The following is a 24718-nucleotide window of genomic DNA, read 5'->3' on the forward strand; positions in this document are numbered from 1 at the left end:
CACACTTACAGTTGAAAACATTTGTTTGAATATTAGAAAAGTAATCAAAAAGTCATAGAAGGTAAGAAGTTACATTACTTTGATTAAGTAATTTAACTTACTTATTACATTTAAAATAGGGTAACTAATAATCTGTAACCTACTACATTTCCAAAGTAACCTTCCCAACCCTGTATTTAACATCAGCAGGTTCAAAGGGTTCAACTTTTTGACAAGCTGGGCTTACTCTCAAACCCAATTCAGACAGTAAGGAGTGGTTGTAAGAGAGGGAAGAAAGATTTGAAATGCAGCCTTTAAAAATATGAGGCATATTTCCGACAGCACTTGAAGGCAGCACAAGTCTCCTAAAGGCCTTGAAATATTTACATTACTTACTAAATTTTAACCCTTACATACTGTCCATATTCTACACCCTCGCAGTATATTCTGTGTCAAATTTGACCCAATCCAAGAAATCCTCTACTACTATCTTACTAGAACAATTAACTATTTATGTAAACAAAAAGCCAATAGATATGGCTCAAATTTGACCTGGAACAGCGCCTCAATGGACACAAATTTGTAACACTCATTTTAAAATATTTTCATTTTTGTGCATGTTATTATTATATTATTATACATTTCAGGGTAAAAGAACAACATTTGTGGTGTTTTTACAGCTGCCAAAATGTCAAAATGGGTCAAATTGGACTCGGATAGGAGGATAAGACCTTTAGTGGGGCTCAGCTCCTAATGAGAATTTGACATTCAATGCCCTGCAAGTGTTCAAACGTACTGCTAAATAATTCATTTAACTGGATAACGTAAATTACATTAATACATAGTAGAGTGGTCTACTATAATGTATAACAATAATGGTTCAGAATAAACAATCAGATTTCTACAGAGGACTCTAACATAGTTAATGAACCCTGAGGGAAACGCAATATTAATGTCATAACTATCCAAAGTACATTAGACCTGTTAAAATAAAACCATTTAAATCTGTAGCATAAGTGTTTGTCCCATCTCTAACAGTTAAAATACAATAACAAGTTATTTATTTTTAGGGTCAAATTCATTTTAACTTTTTGACTAAAACTAAACTAAAACTTGTCAATTCCTCAAAATAAAAATTGATATTTGTTTTTTTTTTTCTTTTTTTTACATATGTGACTGGGGAGAGTCTCGCACTAGGACCGCTCGGCGCCGTTTTCAGCAGATGACGCAGCCCGTTAAATGCGACGGGAGCCCGTAAGGCCCGCAGCTTTTCCAGCTTGTTGCGAAAACGGATGTTCCTGCTGCTACAGGCCCATGTCTGAAAACCCAGACAGACGCTCACATTTCACCAGAAAGTCAGCAACACTAGATTACGTCGGCTAAATCAAAACAGGTAAAAAAAAAAGAAAAAGAAAAAAAAAAGAAGGGGGCAAAAAAAAAAAAAAAAAAAAAAAAGCAGCCTCTATCTTGTATCTCTAAGTAGTGTTACGTGTCCTAGCTAATGTAGTAATTGGTTCATCGTTTGATGTCAAATCCTCCGTGTTAGCTTAATGTTATGTCTTTATCCGCAGCAGCAGCAGCAAAGATGGAGTGTGCGTGGAAGCCAGACGAGCAAGGACTTCAACAAATATTACAGCTGCTGAAAGAGTCTCAGTCGCCAGACACGTCCACACAGAGATCCGTCCAGCAAGTATCCTTTTCCTCACGCATAGACGACGAGACATGCTTTGTTACGAGTTAGTAAGCGCTTAATAACGGGTGAGATAAGACTCAACAGGCTAGCGATAGCCAACACTAGCCTGGGTGGTCACCGTTATGAGCAGGTATAATACGCAGGTGCTGGTCGTGCTTGGTGTTTTTTTGTCTCTAAAAGCATAACAACTCAACCATGCTAGTAGAAAAGCAGTATGTTTTGGTCATATTTAACATGCCAGGTTTATTTTAAGGTAAGCTTTTCATTGTGCTCCAATAGAAATGTTTAATTTAACAGCTAATGCATGCAACCCTCATGTAAAAAAGGCATATTAATCTTCAAACATGCATGCTTACATTGATTACGGTATTCATTTAGGATTATAGTCTGAACTAACCAGGTAACAGTTCAACATAATATTAATTTTTACAAAGTGTCTCATATATAGATTTATCTAGATTTATCTCTTTAATTATAATAGGTTTCCATGTCAGAGGTCATAGGTGCAATTAAAATCTACTGTAAAGCAATAATGATGTGATGATTAATGGTGACAGAACAGGTGTCCTCATAAATCCAGTAGGCCGTGCCCTCCTAAATTATCTTACACTGGAAACATAAAAAGCAATCTTCAAAGAAATCCTGAAAAGCATACACAACATGTATATAATAAGAGCGAGACATATAAGCACGAAATCCCTAGATATGCATCAGCGTCTAAACATTTACAGTTCTCTTGCGGCAGGAAAAATGAAAACTAGAGAAAGGATTTGGATTTAAATCTTTAAAAATGAAAATGGAGGTAAAAATATCTTCTGGCAAACTTGGTTAGCATTAATAATGAATGAAAAATCCTGTTTGTCAAAGCTTTCAATGGCATTTGCTCCATTTCACTCTACAGAGGACTGTCAGGGTTTGTTCATATTCTAAAAATCAAAACTACGATGACCCCCCCCCCCCCCCCCCCCCCCCCCCCCCCCCCCCCCCCAACCAGCGTCATCTGCATAGACCCAAACAGGAAACAGGCTGAATGATGTTTGCTTTAGTCATTTGAACTGTGCGACAGCGAAGTGCATTATAAAACTGTCGTATAGCTTGTGCAAGGTTACTGTTATTGTTGACGCAAATGGGCTACATTATTTTTTTGTATAAGTCCGTCATCTCATTCTTTTGCATCAGAGAACAATTACCGTCCTGTGCTCCATGCTTCTGACCCTAATGTTTTTTGGTTTTTTGTCCGTTTGCATGCTGATATTAAATGATTAGCTTATGTAACGTTTCACTGCATCATTAACTCATAGACGACCTGCTGTAATAAATATGCCATCTGGCTGCTGGGTTCAGTCACATCAGATGACAAATTTATGACCACCACCTACAAACATAAACTCACTCCCCTCTCTCCCTCTCACACACACACACACACACACACACACACACATACCATTACACTGTTACATTACACCGCCACTTGACCACACAAACACCTGCTATTTCTAAGTGTCTTCAGATGAAATAAAAAACACATACCTGCTGTTACAATCATGTGACAATAACATGCTCACGACCTTTTTAACATGCCAACATGCTCTGTTAGCACATTGTCTTCCTCAACCGTTTCTCCCAGAGACTCGAGCAGCTCAACCAGTATCCAGACTTCAACAACTATTTAATATTTGTTTTGACAAAGTTAAAATCAGAAGGTGAGCCGTCTGACTGTTTCAGTACTCTGTTTTTTTTTGTTTTGTTGTGCTCGTATTTTGTTCCTCGATCATCTGATGCTGCTGCACAGGGTCGACGTCAGATATGTCATTTTTTATGTAACTGTTCAGTGACAGGTTTGTCTGGCCGTGACTCGTGCGACCCGGTGGCATCTTTGCCACAGATGATGTGGCACTCAGAATATGGGTCACTCTAATTTTAAACCTAATTCCTGGCACCGCTCAACTTTTGGCTTCACTGTCTGCACAGTAGACGACCCAAATGTTAAGTGGTGTTAAGACATTTTAGGATGCTGCTGCGCTATTGCTTTCAAATGAGATACAGCAAGTGAGAAATAATCAGTCCAAAATGACTGCATGTTTATTATGAGTTATATTTTCATTTATTTCAACAAACAGTTGTTGCGAGTGGTTATTTTTTTCAGTATTTAGTTTAGCATTTGACATTGAAAGCAGGTCTGTCTTTATGTCGTGATGCTTGCATGCACCGTGTTGTAAAGCAGGAAACAGAATGAGATGGTAATAGGATCCTGTGAGCGCATTAATGACTGAGTCACCAACCTTCACTGCACTGTAACCTTTGTCTCCGCTCTACCAGTGTATTTGTGCTCAGCAGAAATGTTATTCTGAATGTCTGTTCTTTTCTATTTCCCCTCCTCCTCCTGCTCGTCCGCCCCCTCCCAACCTAAGATGAACCAACGCGCTCCCTGAGTGGGCTGATACTGAAGAACAATGTGAAAGCCCATTATCAGAACTTCCCTAACGGTGTGTCTGATTTCATCAAGAGCGAGTGCCTCCAAAACATCGGAGACTCCTCGCCGCTCATCCGGGCCACAGTGGGTAAGTGGCGTCCTCGGGGTCCACTGACTGTTCCTGATTTCCGTGCACATTTAGACCAGCAGTGATAACTTGATCCTTTATATATACAAAAGAAAAAAAATCTACCCCAAATACTGAAGCTCAGGGCTGTTAAATTTTAATTATATATTTATTTTTTTGGTGATGAATCTTGCATTATTTGTCTTGTTTGGTTGTCCGGTGATGCAGATTTGCCTATTTGCTGACACATCGCGCTGTCACATTGAATCTACAGTTGAATGCATCAGCTTCACATCAATAATGTCAGCATCTGCAGTAAACAAAGCAGGTTAAAGGAAAGTGAGTCTACCATGGAAATTAATTACCACTCTCAAATGCCAAATCTTGAAACAGTTCTGTGTCTGGAGATATTATGTCTTATTAGCACTTGAAACATATCCACATGATTCAGGCCAGCTTGTAATGCCTCAACTCTCAAATACTACACATCTGTAGAGAAGTCAGGTTTGATATCCCAATCTCTCCCTGTGTTTATTATTATTATCGCTGCATTCAACTTGACTTGTGACTAACAGAGTTGCAACATGCTGATATTTATGCATGCACAACCAGTGGCCACACAGTCATTCAACCAAAGTTAAAGCTATTTAATCACCACATTAAATATGTTTTTGTGAATGCTCACCTGATGCATATTTATATTGAGCATATGGCTACAAATGGATAGTAGAAAGTGTGTATCTCTTAACTCTTGGCTTCTGCATGTTCTTGTATTTGTTCAACTCACAGAAATAGCAGCGCCTGCACCTTCTCTGTAGTTATGTCACACCAGTGTCAATTCTTCCCCAAACAGGTATCCTCATCACCACGATCGCTTCCAAGGGGGAGTTACAAAACTGGCCAGAGCTCCTGCCTAAACTGTGCCAGCTGCTGGATTCGGAGGACTACAACACATGCGAGGTGAGGAGACGCAGTGAAGCTTGTGATAATTAGTTTACCGATGACAGAAAACATGTCCCCCTACAGACATTAGCGCTTGTCTGTTGGCAAACGAGACCAGATAAATCTTTTCACGTTGTAATACTATTAAGTTACAGAATGGAACTCTTAATATTAAGCATGAAATCACAGGATTTGATAGATGGCAACAGCAGCTAAAATCTTTTTGCAGGAATCAGAGATATTAGATGATACTTACCAGAATAAAATATATCTTCTGACAAAACTGGCAAGCACTAAAAATGGATGAAAAGTTGAACGTTGCTACATTTCTTGATGCTTTTCTCAAGTATCACGAGTTGTCCTCATTCAGGACATGTCTGTCATGTTATGATGGCCTTAATTGGCAAGAAGTAGACTCAAAAATGAAAAGCAGTGAGAGCTTTTATATGGCAGCGTCTTTTAGGGGTTACAGTGAATGGTAACCCTAACCTTGTTTTTTTTATTGGAAGCTGGCAGTATTAAAGTTTCATGCATATGAGTTCTTCTGAATTCTCATCGGAAGTCAGATAAAAAGTGTTTTTGCATCTCTGCATGTGTGTGTGCTCTCTTATAGGCTACTTTTGGGGACACATTTCAGACATAGGATCAGTTAATTGGGGCTGGCTCATGTAATTGGGGACAAAAGCTGTGTCCCTAATTTGGAAAAGGTTAATTGTTTTTGCTTAGTGGTTAAGGTTAGAGTTTGGGTAAATCTCCAAAAAATGAATGTAAGTATATGTAATGTCCTTTAAAATAGACTGTGGTCTGGGGTGTGTGTGTGTGTGTGTGTGTGTGTGTGTGTGTGTGTGTGTGTGTGTGAGGGAGAGACGGAGACGGAGATTTGTCATTGCTCACTTATGCAATAAGTAACCATGTTTCTATGTGTGCGCAAAGAGCGCTGCATGTCTGTTCATTTATTTATTTATTGTGGAGAGGAAAGAGCTGGGTCGGCTACAAAGCAGCATCTGGATAGCATCCCGCTGGCCAGATGAGCTAAAGGCGGCCTCACAGCTGGAGCGGCAGCCACAGCTACAGATTATTCAACACGGAATCATTTTATTCTCTTTTTTTTTATCCCTTTAACCCAAAAAAAAAACATATGACCTCATTTTCTGACTTGGCCCACTCGGTTACCCAGAATAACTTTGATAACGTGCACATCAGCAAAAAACAACAACAACAATGTGTTGTTTCATCTCTTTTGATCAGGGTCTTTTTTTATTTCAGATTTTCACAATATAGAAAATAAAAACAGCACTCAGCTAATCTCAAGCATCCACCCAGCCACCCTGCAGACCTGCACCATTAAATCAAAGTCAGGCATTTTACACTCTTGCAGAAGAGGACTCTTATGGCTTTAGGTAGAGTTTGCCATCATTTTGGAGCATAATTAAAGAAAGCTGCAACACTATTTCTATTTTTTTGTGCACATATATGTGTGTTTTTAAAGATGAAAGCTTGTGAAGGATTGTAAAAACGACAGAGAGTCTGTGATGTCGGATTTAGAGCTTTAAAAACAAGTAAAAGAACCTTAAAATCTATCTTAGTGTGCAAGTTTTTTTCCTCTCTATAGTCCATCATTACCTTTTATTTGAAACAAAAGCAGTGTCTTAGCGCCTGTGATTGCTCTGTAGTATAGCGTGTATCTTTGATTGTATCAAGTAGGAGTGCCTGATGTCATCCGCTGCTGATGATATCAAACACTTCTACAGTTACAAGATGGGGATGGTGCATAAATGCTCCATTGTGGCTCAGCCGGTACAGAGGCTTGTAGTATGTTGGATCATCTGATCTGTGTAATGATACAGCACCCATACTTAGACTCACATAAAGTCTGCAGTCGTTAATACGCTGTCAGCTGCATGTGCCCGTGACATCAGCCTCAATAGGTAAGGTGGATACATTACCTCGGAGAACACGTGCAAATTAAAATCAATGTCAAGTTGTCACGCTCAATTCAGCATTGTTGAAAAAGCATCCTGTCAGTAATTGTTCGTTACCGCTTAAAGCAGCAACGTCCAGGTGATTATTATCTGAAATTTGGGGGGGTGACACAAAAATGGCTCTCCGTGTGGCACCGCAGCCCGCCTCTCTCTTATAAAGCTCATTCAGAAGCAGAGATTTAGGTCAGCTATTTACTGCAGAGGATCTTTAAGTGTATGTGTGTGCACGGCTTAACACTGAACAGCAGCCAAATGTAGCTGCTCCTCATAGGACTTGTTATGTTTTTTTTTTTGAAGCAGCTTGGAGGCTGGAAAGCTCCTTAGCATCTGATGTTGAAGATAGTTCAATTGGTGCTGGAATGAAAAAAAGAAGTGTCTTTTAATCATTCAGTGAAAATGTTTTATACCACTGAGTGTCATTGAGTTAGGGAAGCAGTGCCAGAGGTCTCTTTATACTGTTTATATATTAAGTGTTTTAATACTTTTATGGTTATAGACTCAAGTCTTGTTTGAATATATGTGGTGATACTTAATACATTTAAATGATGACAAAAGGCGACCACTTCTGCCCAATTTTAAAGGGGCAATAAAGGATACTTTTACTCTTCTTTAGCACATGCTTCTCCTTCATTGTCAAACTCAATGCGGAGTCTTCATTTGGAAGCTATTCCTCTTGTTTGCTCTCATATAATCAAGTGAACGAAAATAGACAATGCTAGATAAATAAAGTGATGGAGCTTTTCTGTGGAAAATAGCCTTATCTGCTTTGTTTGGCTTTCTTCCGGAGTTAGTAGCTGCTTGTTCTTCTTTTTTGAATATATTTTCTTCAGTAAAGCTTAAATGGATGGCAGAGTTTACTTAAACCAGGATCTATACAATTGATCATGTAAGTGTTCCAGAGACAAAGACAAAAGAACCTTTAAATTATCCACATCTGTTTTGGGGATATTTTTGAACACTAGCAATAGGTTTTGGGAGATGTATGCACTTTGTAACTTAAACAATGAGGACGAGTCAGGACATGTGAATACAAATCTCTTGATCTCTTGACTTCGGACTTTTTTTTTTTTTTTTTATCAGTCTGCATGTTCTGTGGTGTGCAATATATATATATATGTATGCATGTAACATCCCTCTTTTGTAGTGATGCAAAAGTGTCATACTGAGCCATAATTATTGCTGATGGGTGGAGGGGTGAATATGTGGCTGTACATGCACATATGCACTGCCCAAACTGTAAACCTACATAGTTTTAAAATAAAATGGTGATACAAAACCAGTCCACCACATTGGTAACATCAGGATTTGCAGCTGCACCGGTTGTGTTTGTGGTTTTATGAGCAGCAGTTGTTAGATGAGCTCCCCGTGCCGCCGCACTCTGCCCCTGTCTGCATGTAACTATAAAAAGACACCAGCAGGTGTTTCGGATGCCAAGTGTGATGTTGGCGGATGGCTTTATATAGGTTTTGCTTGAGAGCAGTTTTTTACCGTTTTGATTAACGACATTTGGAAAGTGTTCGCGTGGGTGTGTTGTTTGGGTCAAGTTTGATTACACTCCACAGGGTAAAGGATCATGCATGTAAATGTTTTTTTTGTTTTGCCTCAGTGCTTATTGAACAGCGGCACATTAAAATTTCCTGGGCTAAAGTCTAAGGGGAGCTGTTTAGTTGACAAAATGCATGCCTGTCTTTGCCCCGGCTCGCTGTCATCTGCATAACTTGCATTCTCGCCTTTAATGACCTTCCATAGCAGGACTTGGAGGGAGGATTACACTTTAAACACTCAGCGTCACTGGAATGCTTTAAGGCCACTCCCATTCCTCTGCCCTTCGCTGTGGACACTCAAACACACTATATTATGTTTTGAAGTCAACGGGAGGGGCTCCATGTCATGCTCCATACATTTTCACCAGCTTTAATGAAGCCATATTTCAGCATGTTATTGTTTGAAGAGCCCAAATATGATTCAGAATAGACTTTTTTTTTTACTGATTGGAACATTTAAGGCAGCTTTTTAGCTCATCAAAATGTGTGCTATTCAGTTTCATCAGGTCTGCAGCTCATACTTGTATTATTTTATTTCACAGACGAATAATATAGAGAATCAATGACTAAAGTGTTTTCCAAATGCTGTACAAGCCGAATGCGTTCACCTTGTCTCCTCCTGTCAGCGACCTTGACACAGCCACAGCCGTTACCCTCCTCGACTCGTTTCATCCCTTCAGCTCCCCCACATTTTTATTTTTTTTTTTTAACCATTCTGTATCTGTCATCTGAAAGGAATGCCGACATGGGAACGGTTTCCATAGAAACACGTTTCAGACGGCGTCGGTGTCGTTGCCGTGCCGTTTCTCCTATCATTTCCTCACACTGCATTTTTGTGGGAGAGAGAGAGAAACTGACGTCTGCAGCATATCGTGAGCATGCATACTAACCATCAGTCAAGCAGCTCGTATTAAGAAAGGGCGATGCAAGAGAGATGACGTGTGTGTGTGTGTGTGTGTGTGCGTGCTTTTCAACTGTTTGAAGATTATTAGAGCTGAAGTGGATGAATCCTATTTAAGATCACGGATAAGCAGGTTAAACACATTTCATGGCACTTGGCACTGTGCAAAAAAATAAAAAATAAAACAAGATCTTTTAACCTATCTATATAAAAGATTAGATTAATTTATAAGATTTCTTCAATGAGGTTCAATAAAATATGAAGATATTAACAGTGTGTTGAGAATGAACTGGAAAATAGGACGTCAGCACAAAACTAAAAAGCTGAACAGAGTCTTTAATCCATTCCACCTCCACAACCCCTCCTGTACAGCTGAGCCTGCAATGAAACCTGCCTCGAGGTGGGGTGGAGGCTGAGCAAAAGGAGAAATGATTCTATTATTATATTATAGCTATAACCTGCCTACTAGAATTACATAGTTATTAAATCTGCAATGGAAGTCTCATCCATTTCTGTGCTTCTTTCTTTTCCTTTTCGATCCCTCAGGGAGCTTTTGGAGCCCTGCAAAAGATCTGTGAAGACTCTGCTGAGATCCTGGACAGCGACATGCTGGATCGTCCTCTTAACATCATGATCCCCAAGTTCTTGCAGTTTTTCAAGCACAACAGCCCCAAGATTAGGTATCATATTTTCTTCCAATACTTAACATGATTTGGTGACTATAAAAACAACTTTGAGTCATGACTACATCCAACTTTTTGCTTTCCAGTGAAGGCACATTTGTTAAATCTGCTACTGATAAGTTTTTTTGAAGAATCTATGGCATTATTAAAATGATTATGAATCCCAGTCACTGTATTTACTTATTGATCATTTACTGTATGTTTAGTTAGTGAAGAGTTTATTTGTTTATTTTATTTTAAAGAATTAGCTCTAGATTTTCCTGACTGCTGCTCTCTAATTATATGAATTACAGGTCCAACCTTTATTGTATTTGTTACATAGAATTATAAACTATTAAGGTTTAAGTGGGAAAATTCCTTTTTTAGTCCCACCTTTTAACTCAGCATTTAATCATCAACTTATAAGTATGTTTTATAATTCAAATATATTTATTTAGATCTGTATATCGTACAGTATTATGTACAAGACTAAAGGTTTATAATATATATAATTATACAGCTGAAGTCTCAGTCTGTTCATTTGACAGAAGAAAAGAGGTTCTCATATTTGGAGGTTAAATTAGAGGAGAGGGAGTAAAGGAGAAGACAGAGGCCGCATTCATAGTGTGCAAACATGTGAGGAAAAACATGTTGTTGTGACTCTTAAGTGGTGGTTATTGTGTTGCAGGTCTCATGCCATCGCCTGCGTTAATCAGTTCATCATCAGCAGAACTCAGGCTCTCATGCTGCACATCGACCCTTTCATTGAGGCAAGTCTGGCTGTAACTTCACACTAGCGTCCTGTCATGTGTGTAGAAACAAAAAACACACACAAACAGTTGGTCTATCCCCAATAAAGATGACCTTCCTTTTTCAGGTCACTATTCACCACTTCAGTAAATAAGACACTAGCTACCTCACAGTTGTGGTTTGTGTGTAGTTTCTTTTAAACACTTTCTTAAAGTCTTAGTTAAAAGCCTTCGTGAAAAGATTCAAGTCATGACTGTGTTTGAATGTTGATAGTTTTTAGCCCCAAACATTAACCTAGACTTTTTTTAGTTTCATAATTTTTTACTTTTGCTGTTTTTAATTCATGCATATGTTATTCATATTTATAGGTTTTACATTAGTAATAACTAACTATGAAATGCTAGCCTGCAATTTTACCCATAGTAATATGTGTATCACAGTACAGATTTTATTAATTCATGATATGAACCTACAGTACCAAAACACCTTCCCATTCAATTGAATGAGAAAGTGTGTCCAAATATTTCTCTGGTACTTTATATTGAAACATCATAACAAAAATGCCTAGAATGTTGGTGCTTTTATTAGCAACATGTACTGTACACATGCATTATCCATAAAATGTCAAAAATGTAATAGAGTGGAAGGAAGCTAAAGTATAAAATAGCTGAACAGTGACAGACGTAAGGTGTCTGTAGTGATGCTACATGGCAGAACACGTGGTATCAAATTAAAACATATATGTACAAAAAAAAATGTACAAACACTTGGTGGTGCAAGATTTCTTCCACCCCTATTCATATTTGTTCTTGAACTCACTTAGTAACTTGTGTGTTATTCACATATTACTGTTACTGTTAGCAGTTGTTGTTTTGGTAGTAGTAGGAATTATTGTTTCACACTATGTAAAGAAGATGTTTGATCGTGGTGTCTTTCTGCCCTCTATAGAACCTGTTTGCACTGGCGACAGATGAGGAGCCAGAAGTGAGGAAGAACGTGTGCAGAGCTCTGGTCATGCTGCTGGAGGTTCGTCTGGACCGTCTGCTGCCTCACATGCATAACATCGTAGAGGTGAGTGAAGCTTGGCGGTGATGTAGGAGGATGTAGGAGTAATTCAGTGTGGTACTTTTAGAATGTAGTGTTATTTTTTTGTAAACACAAATCATAAAGGATGTAACATTTTATTTATTTTCATTTTATCTTAGTACATGCTGCAGAGGACTCAGGACCAAGATGAAAATGTGGCGCTGGAGGCCTGTGAGTTCTGGCTTACTCTGGCAGAGCAACCGGTGTGCAAGGAAGTGCTGTGTGGACACCTCTCACAGTAAGAACACACACACACACACACACACACACACATATGGATATACAATTCACAGACTAACACTCCAGTACAAATATTGAAAGCTGTTGATTCATAGCAACCTTGGCAGTAAGTCAGTAAAGACCTTGTCCCTGGATGATATTCTTCCTCTTCACCTCTGGACAGCTGATTAAGAACTGTGGCTGTTGACCTTAGCTGTAGCATCTGTCACCCTGCTGTCACATTAAAGTGTGCCCCCAGCAGGAATCAGATGTGAGTGATCACTCCTGGGCTCTAACCTATCCTTGCCCTTTGTTCTCATCATTTTTTTTTCCTCTGGCTTGTGCTCCAGGCTCACTCCGGTCCTTGTCAACGGGATGAAGTACTCTGAGATTGACATTATCCTGCTCAAGGTCAGTTTATATAGCTTAATATTTGCGACTGTAGGTAAGGCGATGAATTGCCCCCCATGACTCAAGATGACACACAGTTCAATTTTGTTGTTTGTGTGACTGTGTGGTGCAAGTACTTTTGAGTTAAATACATTTGTATTGCAGTCAGTTGTAGACGCTGGTACGCTGTGATGTTTGTAGACCATTCAGCCATGCCAAGGATAAGTTCACAATTATTCAAGTCTGTATTAAAACAATAATCAGGTGCCCAAATTAATATTGAAACAGCTTTTGCTCACTCTAATGATTCTTTCTGTTCATTCTGGCCAAGAACCACTAAATGTATTTACAACTGAATGATGGAGGACAAAATCTTAATCCTTGTTATAAGGAGGACATTTATTTAAAAGTTAAGTATGAGGCTTCCGCTGAGTTAGACAAATAACATTGCTATCCTTCACAGTTAGCCTTTGTAGTAACGGGAAAATGTTCTTTGCGTCTCATTGGACAGTATTTCCTGTTCAGCTACATTGGAAGGATGGTAACACAAAGAGGGAAAATAACTGAAAGACTTGATTTCACTAATTTGGGCAGCTGCAGGCCACTCATTAGATTTGAGTAAACTTTCAAATATAGTTTTATATTGTAAGAGGCTTGTGGATGTTGTCCCCCAGCTCTTCACACTTAAAGTATATTATTAAGGAATCTTCTAATGGTCAGTATGAACAGGAGGAATGAATACAACAAGAAAAATGTGTCAATGTTCATTTTGGCTCCTGACTTTTGTTTTAAAATATGAAACAGAACGTGAACATTTTTGAAATATCTTTATGGGACATACGAGTTTACCTCTATTCTCGTTCATTCATCGTCAGGGGGACATTGAGGAAGATGAGGCCATTCCCGACAGCGAGCAAGACATCAGACCCCGTTTCCATCGTTCCCGCACAGTTGCCCAGCAGCATGAGGGCGATGGGATAGAGGAAGAGGAAGATGATGACGATGAGCTGGACGATGATGATACTATCTCTGATTGGAACCTGCGTGAGTTCAGTGCCTGTGTAAATGGAGCTGTCTAGATATCTCTCTCCAGCAATGGTCTCCTTGCTGATATAAATCTTCCTCTTTCACAGTCTCCCTTCCCCTTATATTCTGAGTCAGTACTGGGAAGTGGACTGATTACTTGTCTTGTGTTTGTGTTTTATTGTATCTGTGATGTCTGTATGATGTTTGTCTTCAAACATCTACGTTTTTGTGTATGTCTCTCTGTTTTTCTCTGAATGTTAGGTAAATGTTCGGCAGCAGCTTTGGACGTTTTGGCCAATGTGTTCAGAGATGATCTGTTGCTGCACCTTCTGCCCCTACTCAAAGAGCTGCTCTTCCATCCGGAGTGGGTAGTTAAAGAGTCTGGCATCCTCGTGCTGGGAGCTATAGCTGAAGGTAAGAAGGGAAAGAAAATGAATTAAGGAACAAAACATAGGGAGTAAGATCCCCCACATGAAATCCTTGCTTCAAAAGACACTGTTCTCATCCTTTTATCTGCAGGCTGCATGCAGGGCATGATCCCATACCTGCCTGAGCTCATTCCCCATCTCATCCTCTGTCTGGCTGACAAGAAGGCCCTGGTGCGCTCTATCACCTGCTGGACGCTGAGCCGCTACGCCCACTGGGTCGTTAGCCAGCCACCAGATGTTTACCTGAAGCCTCTAATGACGGAGTTACTCAAACGTATTCTAGATAGCAACAAGCGTGTGCAGGAGGCTGCTTGCAGGTGGGCAAGAAATCCTGATAAAGCCATGTAATTTTACAAATTAGGAAACCTGTAATGCATTAGGACCGGTGCCACCCACACAGTTTACCCTTAGGTGTTGGAGATGCATTCAGATTTCTTGGTAACAATATGTTCTTCCCTCCCCCTGCTAGTGCCTTTGCCACACTGGAGGAGGAGGCTTGCACAGAGCTGGTGCCCTACCTGGCATTCATCCTGGACACACTGGTGTTCGCTTTCAACAAGTACCAGCACAAAAACCTGCTGATTCTTTACGACGCCATAGGAACACTTGCAGACTCAGTGGGGCATCATCTTAATAAACCGGTATGCAGAACAAAAATATATCAGTTTCACTTCACATTTCTATGTGTAACATTGGCACATACTATTTACCCCTTCTTCCTCATTTTACTTTTGTAGTGCTAGTGGTGGTAAGCGTACTTTCAGAAGTTATAGTTAAATATAGAGGACGCCCAATGCTTCTAAGATCTATTTGCTTTTAATTAATTACTGTCTGTAATTATCACTCACTCGTCAGTTGCATACTGTGTTTCAATGTATTTATCAGGAGTACATCCAGATGTTGATGCCTCCACTGATCCAGAAATGGAACCAGCTGAAAGATGAAGACAAAGATCTCTTCCCTCTATTAGAAGTGAGTTTCTAATGCATAATTACACCAGGCATAGCTAAGTTGTATAATGATAACAGAGTGAGGACATGCCTCTGACTGTATGTGCTTCCTGTCTGCCTTTTTCAGTGTCTGTCATCTGTAGCCACTGCCCTACAGAGCGGCTTCCTGCCATACTGTGAGCCTGTGTACCAACGCTGTGTTAACCTGGTCCAGAAGACCCTTGCTCAAGCCATGGTGAGTGTTCAAGCCCATCAAATGTTTACGATTCATACACTCCACTATTATTTTTATATACAAAAGGGGCATATTTGAACCCCTGGACTCCTAAATTCTTGACCCTACTTCCTGCAAAGCCAGGTAAAACTTAAAGCTGCTCTACTCTGTAATTTTAATGCCAACACAGGATCAAACAACTATAATGTGAAAGGAGTTCCTTGTAGTGACAAACCCACCAATAATTATAACCTGACTCTAGTTCCCCTCAGCTAAGAGTTTTTGTGTCTCTTTCATCTCATTGTTTTAGTTTTATGGCCTTTAACTTTTTGGTCCACTGTCAAAAAAAGACTTGTTTTCAGACGCAGCTGTTTTTGGTGAAGAGGCTTTGATATACCCATTCTACAGATGGTGGGAATTGTATAATCAGAATAGAGAACTGACTTCTTAACTCAAGCTTTTTAAAGAAGTATAATGTGATGAACCAGTGGTTATGATATTCATTTAATTCAACTCAACTACCTTCCTTAACTCTTCTAGCTTCATCAGTCCCAGCCAGACCAGTATGAGGCCCCTGACAAAGACTTCATGATCGTAGCTTTGGATCTCCTCAGTGGACTGGCGGAGGGTTTGGGAGGCACCATTGAACAGCTGGTCACTCGTAGCAACATCCTGACCCTCATGTACCAGTGTATGCAGGTGAAGATCTGTGAAAGGGTGCAACATGCCACTTATCTGATGAACTGAGAAACTCACGTTGCATGATTCACCTTTTGTTATTCTGTCTTACCATTCAGGACAAAATGCCAGAAGTGCGTCAGAGTTCTTTTGCTCTGCTGGGGGATCTGACTAAGGCTTGTTTCCAGCACGTCAAACCTTGCATTGGTATGTTCTTTGAAGTTGACTATGAAGCATTGTTTTGGCAATACATTGTTAGACAGTTGCTAAATTGACTCACTTTCCTTCTTCCAGCTGATTTTATGCCCATACTGGGTACTAATTTAAACCCAGAGCTAATATCAGTGTGCAACAATGCTACATGGGCAATTGGAGAGATATCTATTCAAATGGGTGAGTGCATCATTTGCAACACATGTACACTATATTTTCTGTATACTGTGCTTGCTGTCCACAAATTTCTTTCCATCATTTCTCATTGTTCCTACTTTCTTAGGGCCTGAAATGCAGCCGTACGTTGCCATGGTGCTGCACCAGCTGGTGGAGATCATTAACAGGCCCAATACCCCAAAGACTCTTCTGGAAAACACAGGTACCACTCTGTGGCAGTGCTGAACCAGCCAGCCAGGTTGCCACACATGCAGGAAGGTGCTCACACACTTAGGTCCACTCAGCCAGGACTCACCACACCCACTGGAGTGCCTGCCCTGCCCTTTAATCTCTTGTCAAAAACCCTTCCAAAGTAATGAGCCTTACAGGTTGCGCTGGTTTCCCCAAAGTATGCAAAATATTTCAGCCACTGATTTATTATCTGACAAATGTGGCCTGTAAACATAGATGAAAGAAAATTAAACCCTGGGCAAGCCCGGGTGTGAAATTCTTGACACTCTTGAATCGAGCGAGCCATGTAAGCGCCCAGACTTGGAATTAACTAATGTGGTTTCACTGTGCACCATCAGGTGAGGTAGAACATAGAGACAGAACAAAAAGCAAGGCATAAGCAGTGTGTGAGATAGATAGGTAAGTTCACAGCCTCACATAGTTAAATGTTACCGTAAGACTTGAGACAGACATATTAACACTTCAACAAGAACTACTCATCAGTGATTTAGAGAACACCTAAACTGACTAAATGAAGGGCACTTAGCTGAGAACATTCTTAAATGAAAGCTTACACTCTGCTCTTGTTTTATTAATTAAACTGGAAATTGGGATTTGATGAGTCGCAGCGACCATCCCATCAAAAACATTTATGCAAGGGTTAAGTGTAACCTGCCTAAAAAAAGGAAAAAAAAGAAAAACTAGGGACTCAGTAGATGTGTTCCTGTTTGTTTGCTGTCAGTTTATTTGTTGCTTTTATTTACTGTTCTTTAAATGTGGATGCATATCTGCCAATAGATGTTAAATGTTGTTAAGAATGGCCAATGTTTGATGCAGGATACATGATACTCATAACTGTGTCACGCCAGTCGAATTTCATAAGACTTTATAGTAAAGTCTGCATTGGACCAGTGAACCTTTTCACCATGTTTTCAATGTGTTAATTGAAAACGTGACAGTGGATACAAAGGAAACAAAATTAAGAAACAAAATTGTTATGCTTGCTTTAGAGATTTCCAGAATAACCAGTTTAATACTGGATCTAAAATTTTGAATAAACAGCAGTGTAACACCACAGTTAAAAGGTGGGTGTGGTGGAACATTTTTTGGAGTGCGTGGCGGCACTTTTCTCTCCAATCAGCTGATCCTGCACTGAACTTTATTCTAATGAGCATACCATCTGCTTTCTGCATGTGTCATTGGACTGTTCATAAATGCCTGTTTGTTAATGAGAATGTTGCATAGTTTTGTGTCTCTTAAACTTAGGTCCTCCCTCCTCTCTGCCTCATAAGAACCTGCTGTGCTGGATACTAGTCTCCCTCCATGTAGTTGGCTTGGAGTAATCTGTCATTTCTTTTCAAAAGAACAAAAAAACCCCAAAAAAACATTTCTGTTTCTTATGTAAAATTAACATTTGTGAGTTTAAGGGAGAAATCTGAAAGCCCAAGTGAACTGCTTCTGTTTAGGCCAGTCACATATACACATGCTACAGCTTAGCTAGCCTGTGTCTTTACATTTTGAAACCTATAATTTTTTTAATTAACGGTTTAAAAGTATAAAAGATTTGAATAGCTGTTTGATCCATATGATTTCTGAAAGCAGATGCCATTGTTTGCCTTTTTCTATGAATGTCTTGTCAAAGTTGTCAATGTGTTCTCCCTTAAACGTGTTGTATGTTTTTTTTAGAGTGTCATATTTTACATTCTTCCCCATGACTGACGGGGGCAGTAATAATCAACACTAGTGAAATCTTCTGTTTATTATCATACACAGATTCTGTTGATTTATGTCTCTGAGTTGTTTGTTTTTTCTTTATTTTTCTCCTCCCCTCCTCATTGCTCATGTCTTGGTTGGCGTTTGGTGGTGTGTAACCGTGATTGCGTTACCTTAGCAATAACAATTGGTCGTCTTGGTTACGTTTGTCCTCAAGAGGTGGCACCCATGCTACAGCAGTTTATAAGACCCTGGTGTGTATTATTCAATCTTTTATTTAATTCATCTTCTCTCTCTGCTTTCTTCCTCTCTTCTCGTCTGTCTCCTGTTGCTCCCCTTTTTTCTCCCCTGTTGCTCTCCTCTCCTCACTTTCCTTCTCAAAAAAAAAAAGTCTTTCCAGTTTTTTTTTTAATTTAAATTTTTTCGTTGTTTCTTATCAGTTTGTAATCATTGCCAACCATGTGACTAACCCTGTCCTCTTTTAGGTCCTACTTGTGATTTGTTTTGCCTCAGTAGCACCTTCATGTATTATACATTAATTTGTTTAATTTCTAGTTTTTTGTCATTGTTAACTGTCGCTAACAACCTAAAAGATGCATGGGATCAGATTTGTCACATGCCTGCTGGTTCAACAACAGAGAAAGGATGCAGTCTTTGCTGCAAAGGAGCATTCCCTAAAGCCCTTTCTCATTTAGTAGTCACCCAGCTGCATGTGCCTGTCCCAAAAGTACCCCAAACCTTCTCTAGTCAAATCTGTCCCAAAAAAATAAATAAAAAGTAATATTACATTTCAAGGTGCTATAGATGAGGTTTTGCTGAACACACTGCTCATAGACAAAACGTTGAAGTTAATAGAGCTCAGAGTAGTTGTGTTAAAAGTAAAAATGTTTGTTTTTTAAATTTTTGATCTGTTTTGTGTGCATGCTTGACTTTTTGTGGTTATCTCGGGTCGTGATAGACACAGTTGTCTCCTCACGTACAGTTTAACATTGTAGTTACTGTTAAGGAAGATGAGTACTGATGATAAGAAAACACCTAAATGTTACATTTAAGGGTAGCAATAAGCTGTATTTGTTACATATCTCTTACATTTCTTACAAATATGTTGATATTTCTTATAGAGATATTAATGTGAGTGTATTTGCTTTAGTCATTCATAGTAGCAGTTTCTACAATTGTTACTTGATTCTTTTGGTATGTCTGATGTTAAATTTGGCCGTCCCTGTTGTCAGGTGCACCTCTCTACGAAATATAAGAGACAATGAGGAGAAAGACTCTGCGTTCAGAGGAATTTGCACTATGATCAGTGTGAATCCGGGAGGTGTAGTGCAGGTGAGGTCCAGCAATAAGATGGTAGAGTGCGTGGTCAATGTGTTTGTTAATCGCTCTGGAAGTTGAAAAGTTGCCTCACCTCTCTTTTCTGGAACAGGATTTTATATTCTTCTGTGACGCAGTGGCCTCCTGGGTAAATCCAAAGGATGATCTGCGAGACATGTTCTACAAGGTAAAAGCTGAAATGCTGTCTTTAGACAAATTAATCAAATTATATTATTTTAGATTTTACTTATTCTGTTCAAACTAAAACATTTTAAAAACTGACATTAGAAAATCCATGTTTAGGATGCAAAGCACATCTTGGTTTCAGACAAAGATTTGTTCTTTCACTAACTTAGTCACCCTTCCTGCCCCCTAGTGGCCAACTGGAAGAATAACAGTGTTTGCAATAATCCTGTCATGCACTAGATCTATTTTGAAAGGCTCGGGTTTTAACTTGGTATGAACTTCTCCCGGTGTTTAATTTCAGATCCTTCACGGGTTTAAGAACCAGGTGGGAGAGGAGAACTGGATGCGCTTCTCGGATCAGTTCCCCATGCCACTGAAAGAGCGGCTGGCAACCTTTTACGGGGTGTAACTGTTTCCACAGCAGTGTGCCTCATCACTGGGGTCAGTTTCTTATCTCGTGATTTGTTATTGTAGGAAATACTTCACTTGCTACTTTTTTCCAGTGACGTGAAAGAAACATTGTTGTGTGAATCTGTTCCCATCTGATGCCGGTCTCTCTTTTTCTGCACAGGTCATTCATGATGGGAGACAATATAGGGAACCTCTTTTACCCAGGGAACATGTTACCCTTTACTGGGGGGAAGGGTCTGCCTGATAAGGGGAGGGAAGGGGTGCGAACCCCTCCCCGACCTGGTGGACGGGGTGGGAGGGAGGTGGTACCTGCAGAGCCCAGTGCCCCAATGCACAGGCAAAGGGGGGAACGGGACTGGCAGAACAACCTTATCATGGGAGGAAAATTCATGTAATCACATCTCAATCAGAAATAATGAAATTTATTACCTTTTTTCTCTCCATTTATTCCTCAAAAATAATTTTCTGTCACCCGAACTACTGAAAAAGAATGGAGAAAAACTTTGCAAAACACTATAGCATTTGCTCTTTTTAAAAAATTTTGGTTAGATAAGGAGTTTGCACATATTGAAAGGTTAGTGCATTAAATGGTCTTCAGAGTAATCATTTCAGCCATGTAGATGGCATGTGGCAGTAAAATGAAACTGAATTCTACCAGTGGAAGACTGTTGTTGAAACACGATGTGAAGTCGAAGGTTCATCGAAAGATATTTAACAGCTTAAAGCTAACGGATAGCAGCCGATGCTAAGAATGCATCCAGTTGGAGCCGACCCTGGAGAATATAGTTTTATAATGCTGCATATCACCAAGAATTTTAAGTTATCATCCATATAGTTACCAGATTATTTCAGTGTTCCTATTCCTTAGCAGGGCAAAGGCTGTTAATTATGTCACTGGAGGCACAAGATTTTCTTTTTAAGAGCAGCTTTTCTGGGAATAGGTAGCATGCTTGTATCATTGTGGAAAGCTGTAGAACATTTTAGTGATGTATGTTGCGTTTAACAGCTGTCATTGCCCTGTGATAAGGTTCTTCTTTGACCTTGTAATTTATCTATTTACAGTACTTCTTTTGTTCGTTTTGTTTCCTCTACCAGATAATTACGGCAATCAGCTGTAATGTAGCATGACTGGGTTTACACACCAAAATTTTAGGAAAATGTGTCAAAATCTTGGCTGTGATGTAACGTCGGAGTGAATCTCTCAGTTTGGTCTTGTGGCGTGAATGTGACATGGACATTCATCAGCAAGCATATCAAGAGCTTTAGATGCTTACAATCCTTAACATTGTCTGAGCCTCTCGCGAAGGGATAAAATGAAGGAGAAGCACGCAGGTTAAACATCCTGTGAGTCGGTCATCACCGGTCCTGTTTCTTGGGACTCGCACAACTACGATGCAAATCCTGTCTTGGTGATTTTTTGTGACTTTGGCTGTCAGAACCATGCAAAACCATCGAATCAATGTTAGATATGTTTCTTTTTACGATGTACTGAAGTTCTTTTTGTTATCGGCTGTTTGGCTTCTTGTGCTAAAAGCATGATCTTGAGGATGACTGTAATGTTTTTGGGTGGTTGTGTTTTGTGGGGTACTTGGATGCTTTCATCTCTTGCATGTTGGTGGCCCCTCACACCCCAACATATAGTGGGAGGGGGATTTAAGGGAGGGAGGGTAGCTTCAATTAAAGGTTTAAAAAGTACATAGTGACCGTTTATGTATTGCAGCACTGAGACTTTTTTAACTTCACATAAATCTTGCTGGAGTGTTCTCCCTAAACTTTTACCCCATAGCTGGATGTATAGTTTTTAAATACTGTGAAACCACAACAATGTTAATTGTCTCTGGTTGTTTTGCGCTGTTGTATTATGTTTTTTTAAAGTGTATAAGTTACAGATAGCCTGAATGTATTCCATGATGGGTTGGAGAGATTGGAAGATTATTTTTTAATATTGTTAAGGTTTTTTTTAATGCCCTGCCAGTCACTTCTCTGCTGGCCAGAGTAACAATTGCAGTATTTTAACCCCTTGCAATGCACATGAAAGGCACTTAACATTTTAATAACAAGTGCTCGAGTTTAACAATGTAGCCAAACCCTTCAGAATATGACCTTAGTGTTAACACGAATCAATAATAATGTATTGCTGCTAAAAAATGTATTTAATGAATGCAATAAAAAAGAAAATCGTGATGCAATTGGGTCACTAGACTGTAAAAGTCGTTGAGTGTCTTGGATAAATTGATGTATTCCACAATATGAAATGTATAACAGGTCTCTTAGATTAAGCATTTAATGAGGTAAACGATGTTGAATACAGATATAGATTTTAATGCATCATGGAATACAGAGGCAAATACTTGTATGTGCCACATCATTTTGTGTTTTGAGGTGATTTTGTCTGTCACATTCCAGCTGTTTGGCATGCAAAAAAATGGAGTGATCACGGCTTGATGGGGTGTGTGCGTGTACACAGTCCTGTTATTCTTTCATTGAAAGAGTGTAGGTCTATAGAACACACATGAAATAGTCCCCACCATTACTGTGCTGTATTTCTGACTTGACTGCTGCTATACATTGTAGGTGTGTTTCACTACTTGAATATGTGTTTTCTATGTGTTAACCTCAGGTTGTCCGTGTTAAGTGTTGTTCTTATTTGTTTTTATCATTTGCCCGATGTGTACGCCTTTATGCATCTCCTTTTAAAAGAGAAAACTGAGATTAGTAAAATTTCGCCCTTTATATTAGAAATGGATGCCCATGGGTGTTAATTGACATTAGTGTTATATGTGTGCAACACTGCTAGCTCTCAAATGTGAAGGTATGATCAAACACTTACAGCTGAAAAGCAAGGGGGGAGAAGAAATTGTGCTGACTTGTACCAACTTCATGTACCTTTTTTCAAAACAATGATTGTTATCAGACTATGGTTAATATATAGTATAATGTATACAATGCCTTGAGAGCAAATACTTTGAGGTTTTGTTGGTGTTTTGCAATAGTTATACAGTATACTGTATCTGAAGAGACAGGTAATGCCTAATTTAAAAGCAAAGAAATAGTTCAACAACTTGATATAAACATAATGTTTGCAAATATAAGTTTGACTTTCTATGAAGCTTTATTGAAAAATTTGTATTTTATAAAGCACCCACCAATATTAAGGAATGTCTAGTCAAAGAACTCCTGTATTCTCATCCTCATTTAGCCTTCAAACTTGATTAGACTATCTGCCTTCATCTTTTTTGCTAATAAAAGCAAAAACATAATTTTGATAGACACAGTTTGATTTTCTTTTTTTTTTAAATAAGCTGCTGAATTTAAAAAAAAAAGTAATACTTTTGGGGCCACCAAATATTTTGGATCATGCAAAGAATCTATATTGTACTGTAGTAATTTTGTAATATTTGTAAGATGATATAGTGGGTGTGACTGGTTACCATTGCTTGAATCTGTACATTGTTCCAATAAATTGTTTACATTATTAGGGCCTTTGTCTTCTACTTTATCAAATTTTGCAGATCATTTTCACACTACAGCTTCACAACATTGACATACAAAGAAACATGCAAGATGTTGATGTTGAGTAGCATCTCTCAAGTCTTCCTGTGAAATGCTGTCTCGTAACTGTTTATCAGTTCAGACAGTGGCTGAGGCTCAGATCACCTGACGAGGATGAATCACAGATTCCAGCCCTAGATTTTATATCTGCATTTGACTTTGCATACACGTCACATTTCACACTGCATGATTATAATCAAATGTTATTGGCTTTAACTGGAGCCACCCTGGTGCTCCTTCCCCTGCATCATCATAATAGAAGGACTAATATTAGATATTTTATGGGAAATTACAATTAAAGCATTTTTTTCAAAATTGGATTATCTCGAGATAAATCGTAATCAGGAGTTAGGCACATCATTGTGCAGTAATCAAAAAATCCATATATTTTGACATTACAGGTTATATACGTGCAAGAAGCTAAATAGCATTTTTATTAGATAGTAGGAAAAATAATCCATTACACACTCACTGATTTCACTCTAACGATGAGTCAATTAAAGTGTAACAATACTAATATATTGTAAATAAATTGTTTATTGTAGCACTATTTGTGGAATCTGTGCTACATTAAAGTACCAGAACCCTGTCAGGAAAACTGATTTCAACAGGTAAAAATTGTAAACATATGATTAATGTCTTAATAATAATAACAATAATGATAATAATAATGTTTCTTATCAGTGTTTTAAAATTCACTTTTTAAATTATTTAGAATTATACAATACAGTATGTACAAAACTTGTAGGAATATTGATTATGCATTTATAAAATTAAAATAAATGATCTTAAAGGTCCCCTCCAGACATAATTAATATGTACGTTGAATAATAATTTGTGTCTGATGTGGTTGTTCCACAAAATAGTTGTTACGTAGTTATAAATCCTTAAAATTACATTACATCATTAAAAATGTTTAACCGATGGACACATGCAGACTCCTACTCCCCTGATG

General features: G+C 38.8%; 1 protein-coding gene across 2 annotated transcripts; it reads left to right on the top strand.

Annotated features, from left to right (window-relative positions):
• The first annotated feature begins 1260 nt into the window (after positions 1–1260).
• Positions 1261–23686, top strand: tnpo1 (transportin 1). Of its 2 annotated transcripts, XM_062434105.1 has the most exons (25): positions 1261–1371; positions 1547–1669; positions 3300–3375; positions 4084–4233; positions 5066–5172; positions 10128–10261; positions 10932–11013; positions 11942–12064; positions 12199–12317; positions 12649–12709; positions 13564–13732; positions 13976–14128; positions 14234–14459; positions 14612–14783; positions 15028–15114; positions 15220–15327; positions 15847–16005; positions 16104–16191; positions 16279–16377; positions 16481–16576; positions 18476–18551; positions 19530–19629; positions 19727–19801; positions 20102–20241; positions 20372–23686. In XM_062434105.1, exons 2-24 carry the CDS (start codon positions 1565–1567, stop codon positions 20207–20209), a joined length of 2673 nt encoding a protein of 890 aa, XP_062290089.1. In that variant the 5' UTR covers positions 1261–1371; positions 1547–1564; the 3' UTR covers positions 20210–20241; positions 20372–23686. The 2 variants fall into 2 exon arrangements, with proteins under 2 accessions (XP_062290089.1, XP_062290090.1); XM_062434106.1 differs by lacking the exons at positions 1261–1371; positions 1547–1669; positions 3300–3375 and adding an exon at positions 4441–4551 and having other exon boundaries at positions 4129–4233.
• The last annotated feature ends 1032 nt before the right edge of the window (positions 23687–24718 follow it).

The sequence above is a fragment of the Scomber scombrus genome, chromosome 15 (assembly GCF_963691925.1).
Source record: "Scomber scombrus chromosome 15, fScoSco1.1, whole genome shotgun sequence".
Lineage (NCBI taxonomy): Eukaryota > Metazoa > Chordata > Actinopteri > Scombriformes > Scombridae > Scomber > Scomber scombrus.

Coding starts and splice junctions, on each gene's coding strand:
- tnpo1 (XM_062434105.1), top strand. CDS start 1,565: ATGGAGTGTGCGTGGAAGCCAGACGAGCAAGGACTTCAACAAATATTA. Junction 4,234..5,065: donor GCTCATCCGGGCCACAGTGG/GTAAGTGGCGTC, acceptor TTCCCCAAACAG/GTATCCTCATCACCACGATC. Junction 5,173..10,127: donor AGGACTACAACACATGCGAG/GTGAGGAGACGC, acceptor TCGATCCCTCAG/GGAGCTTTTGGAGCCCTGCA.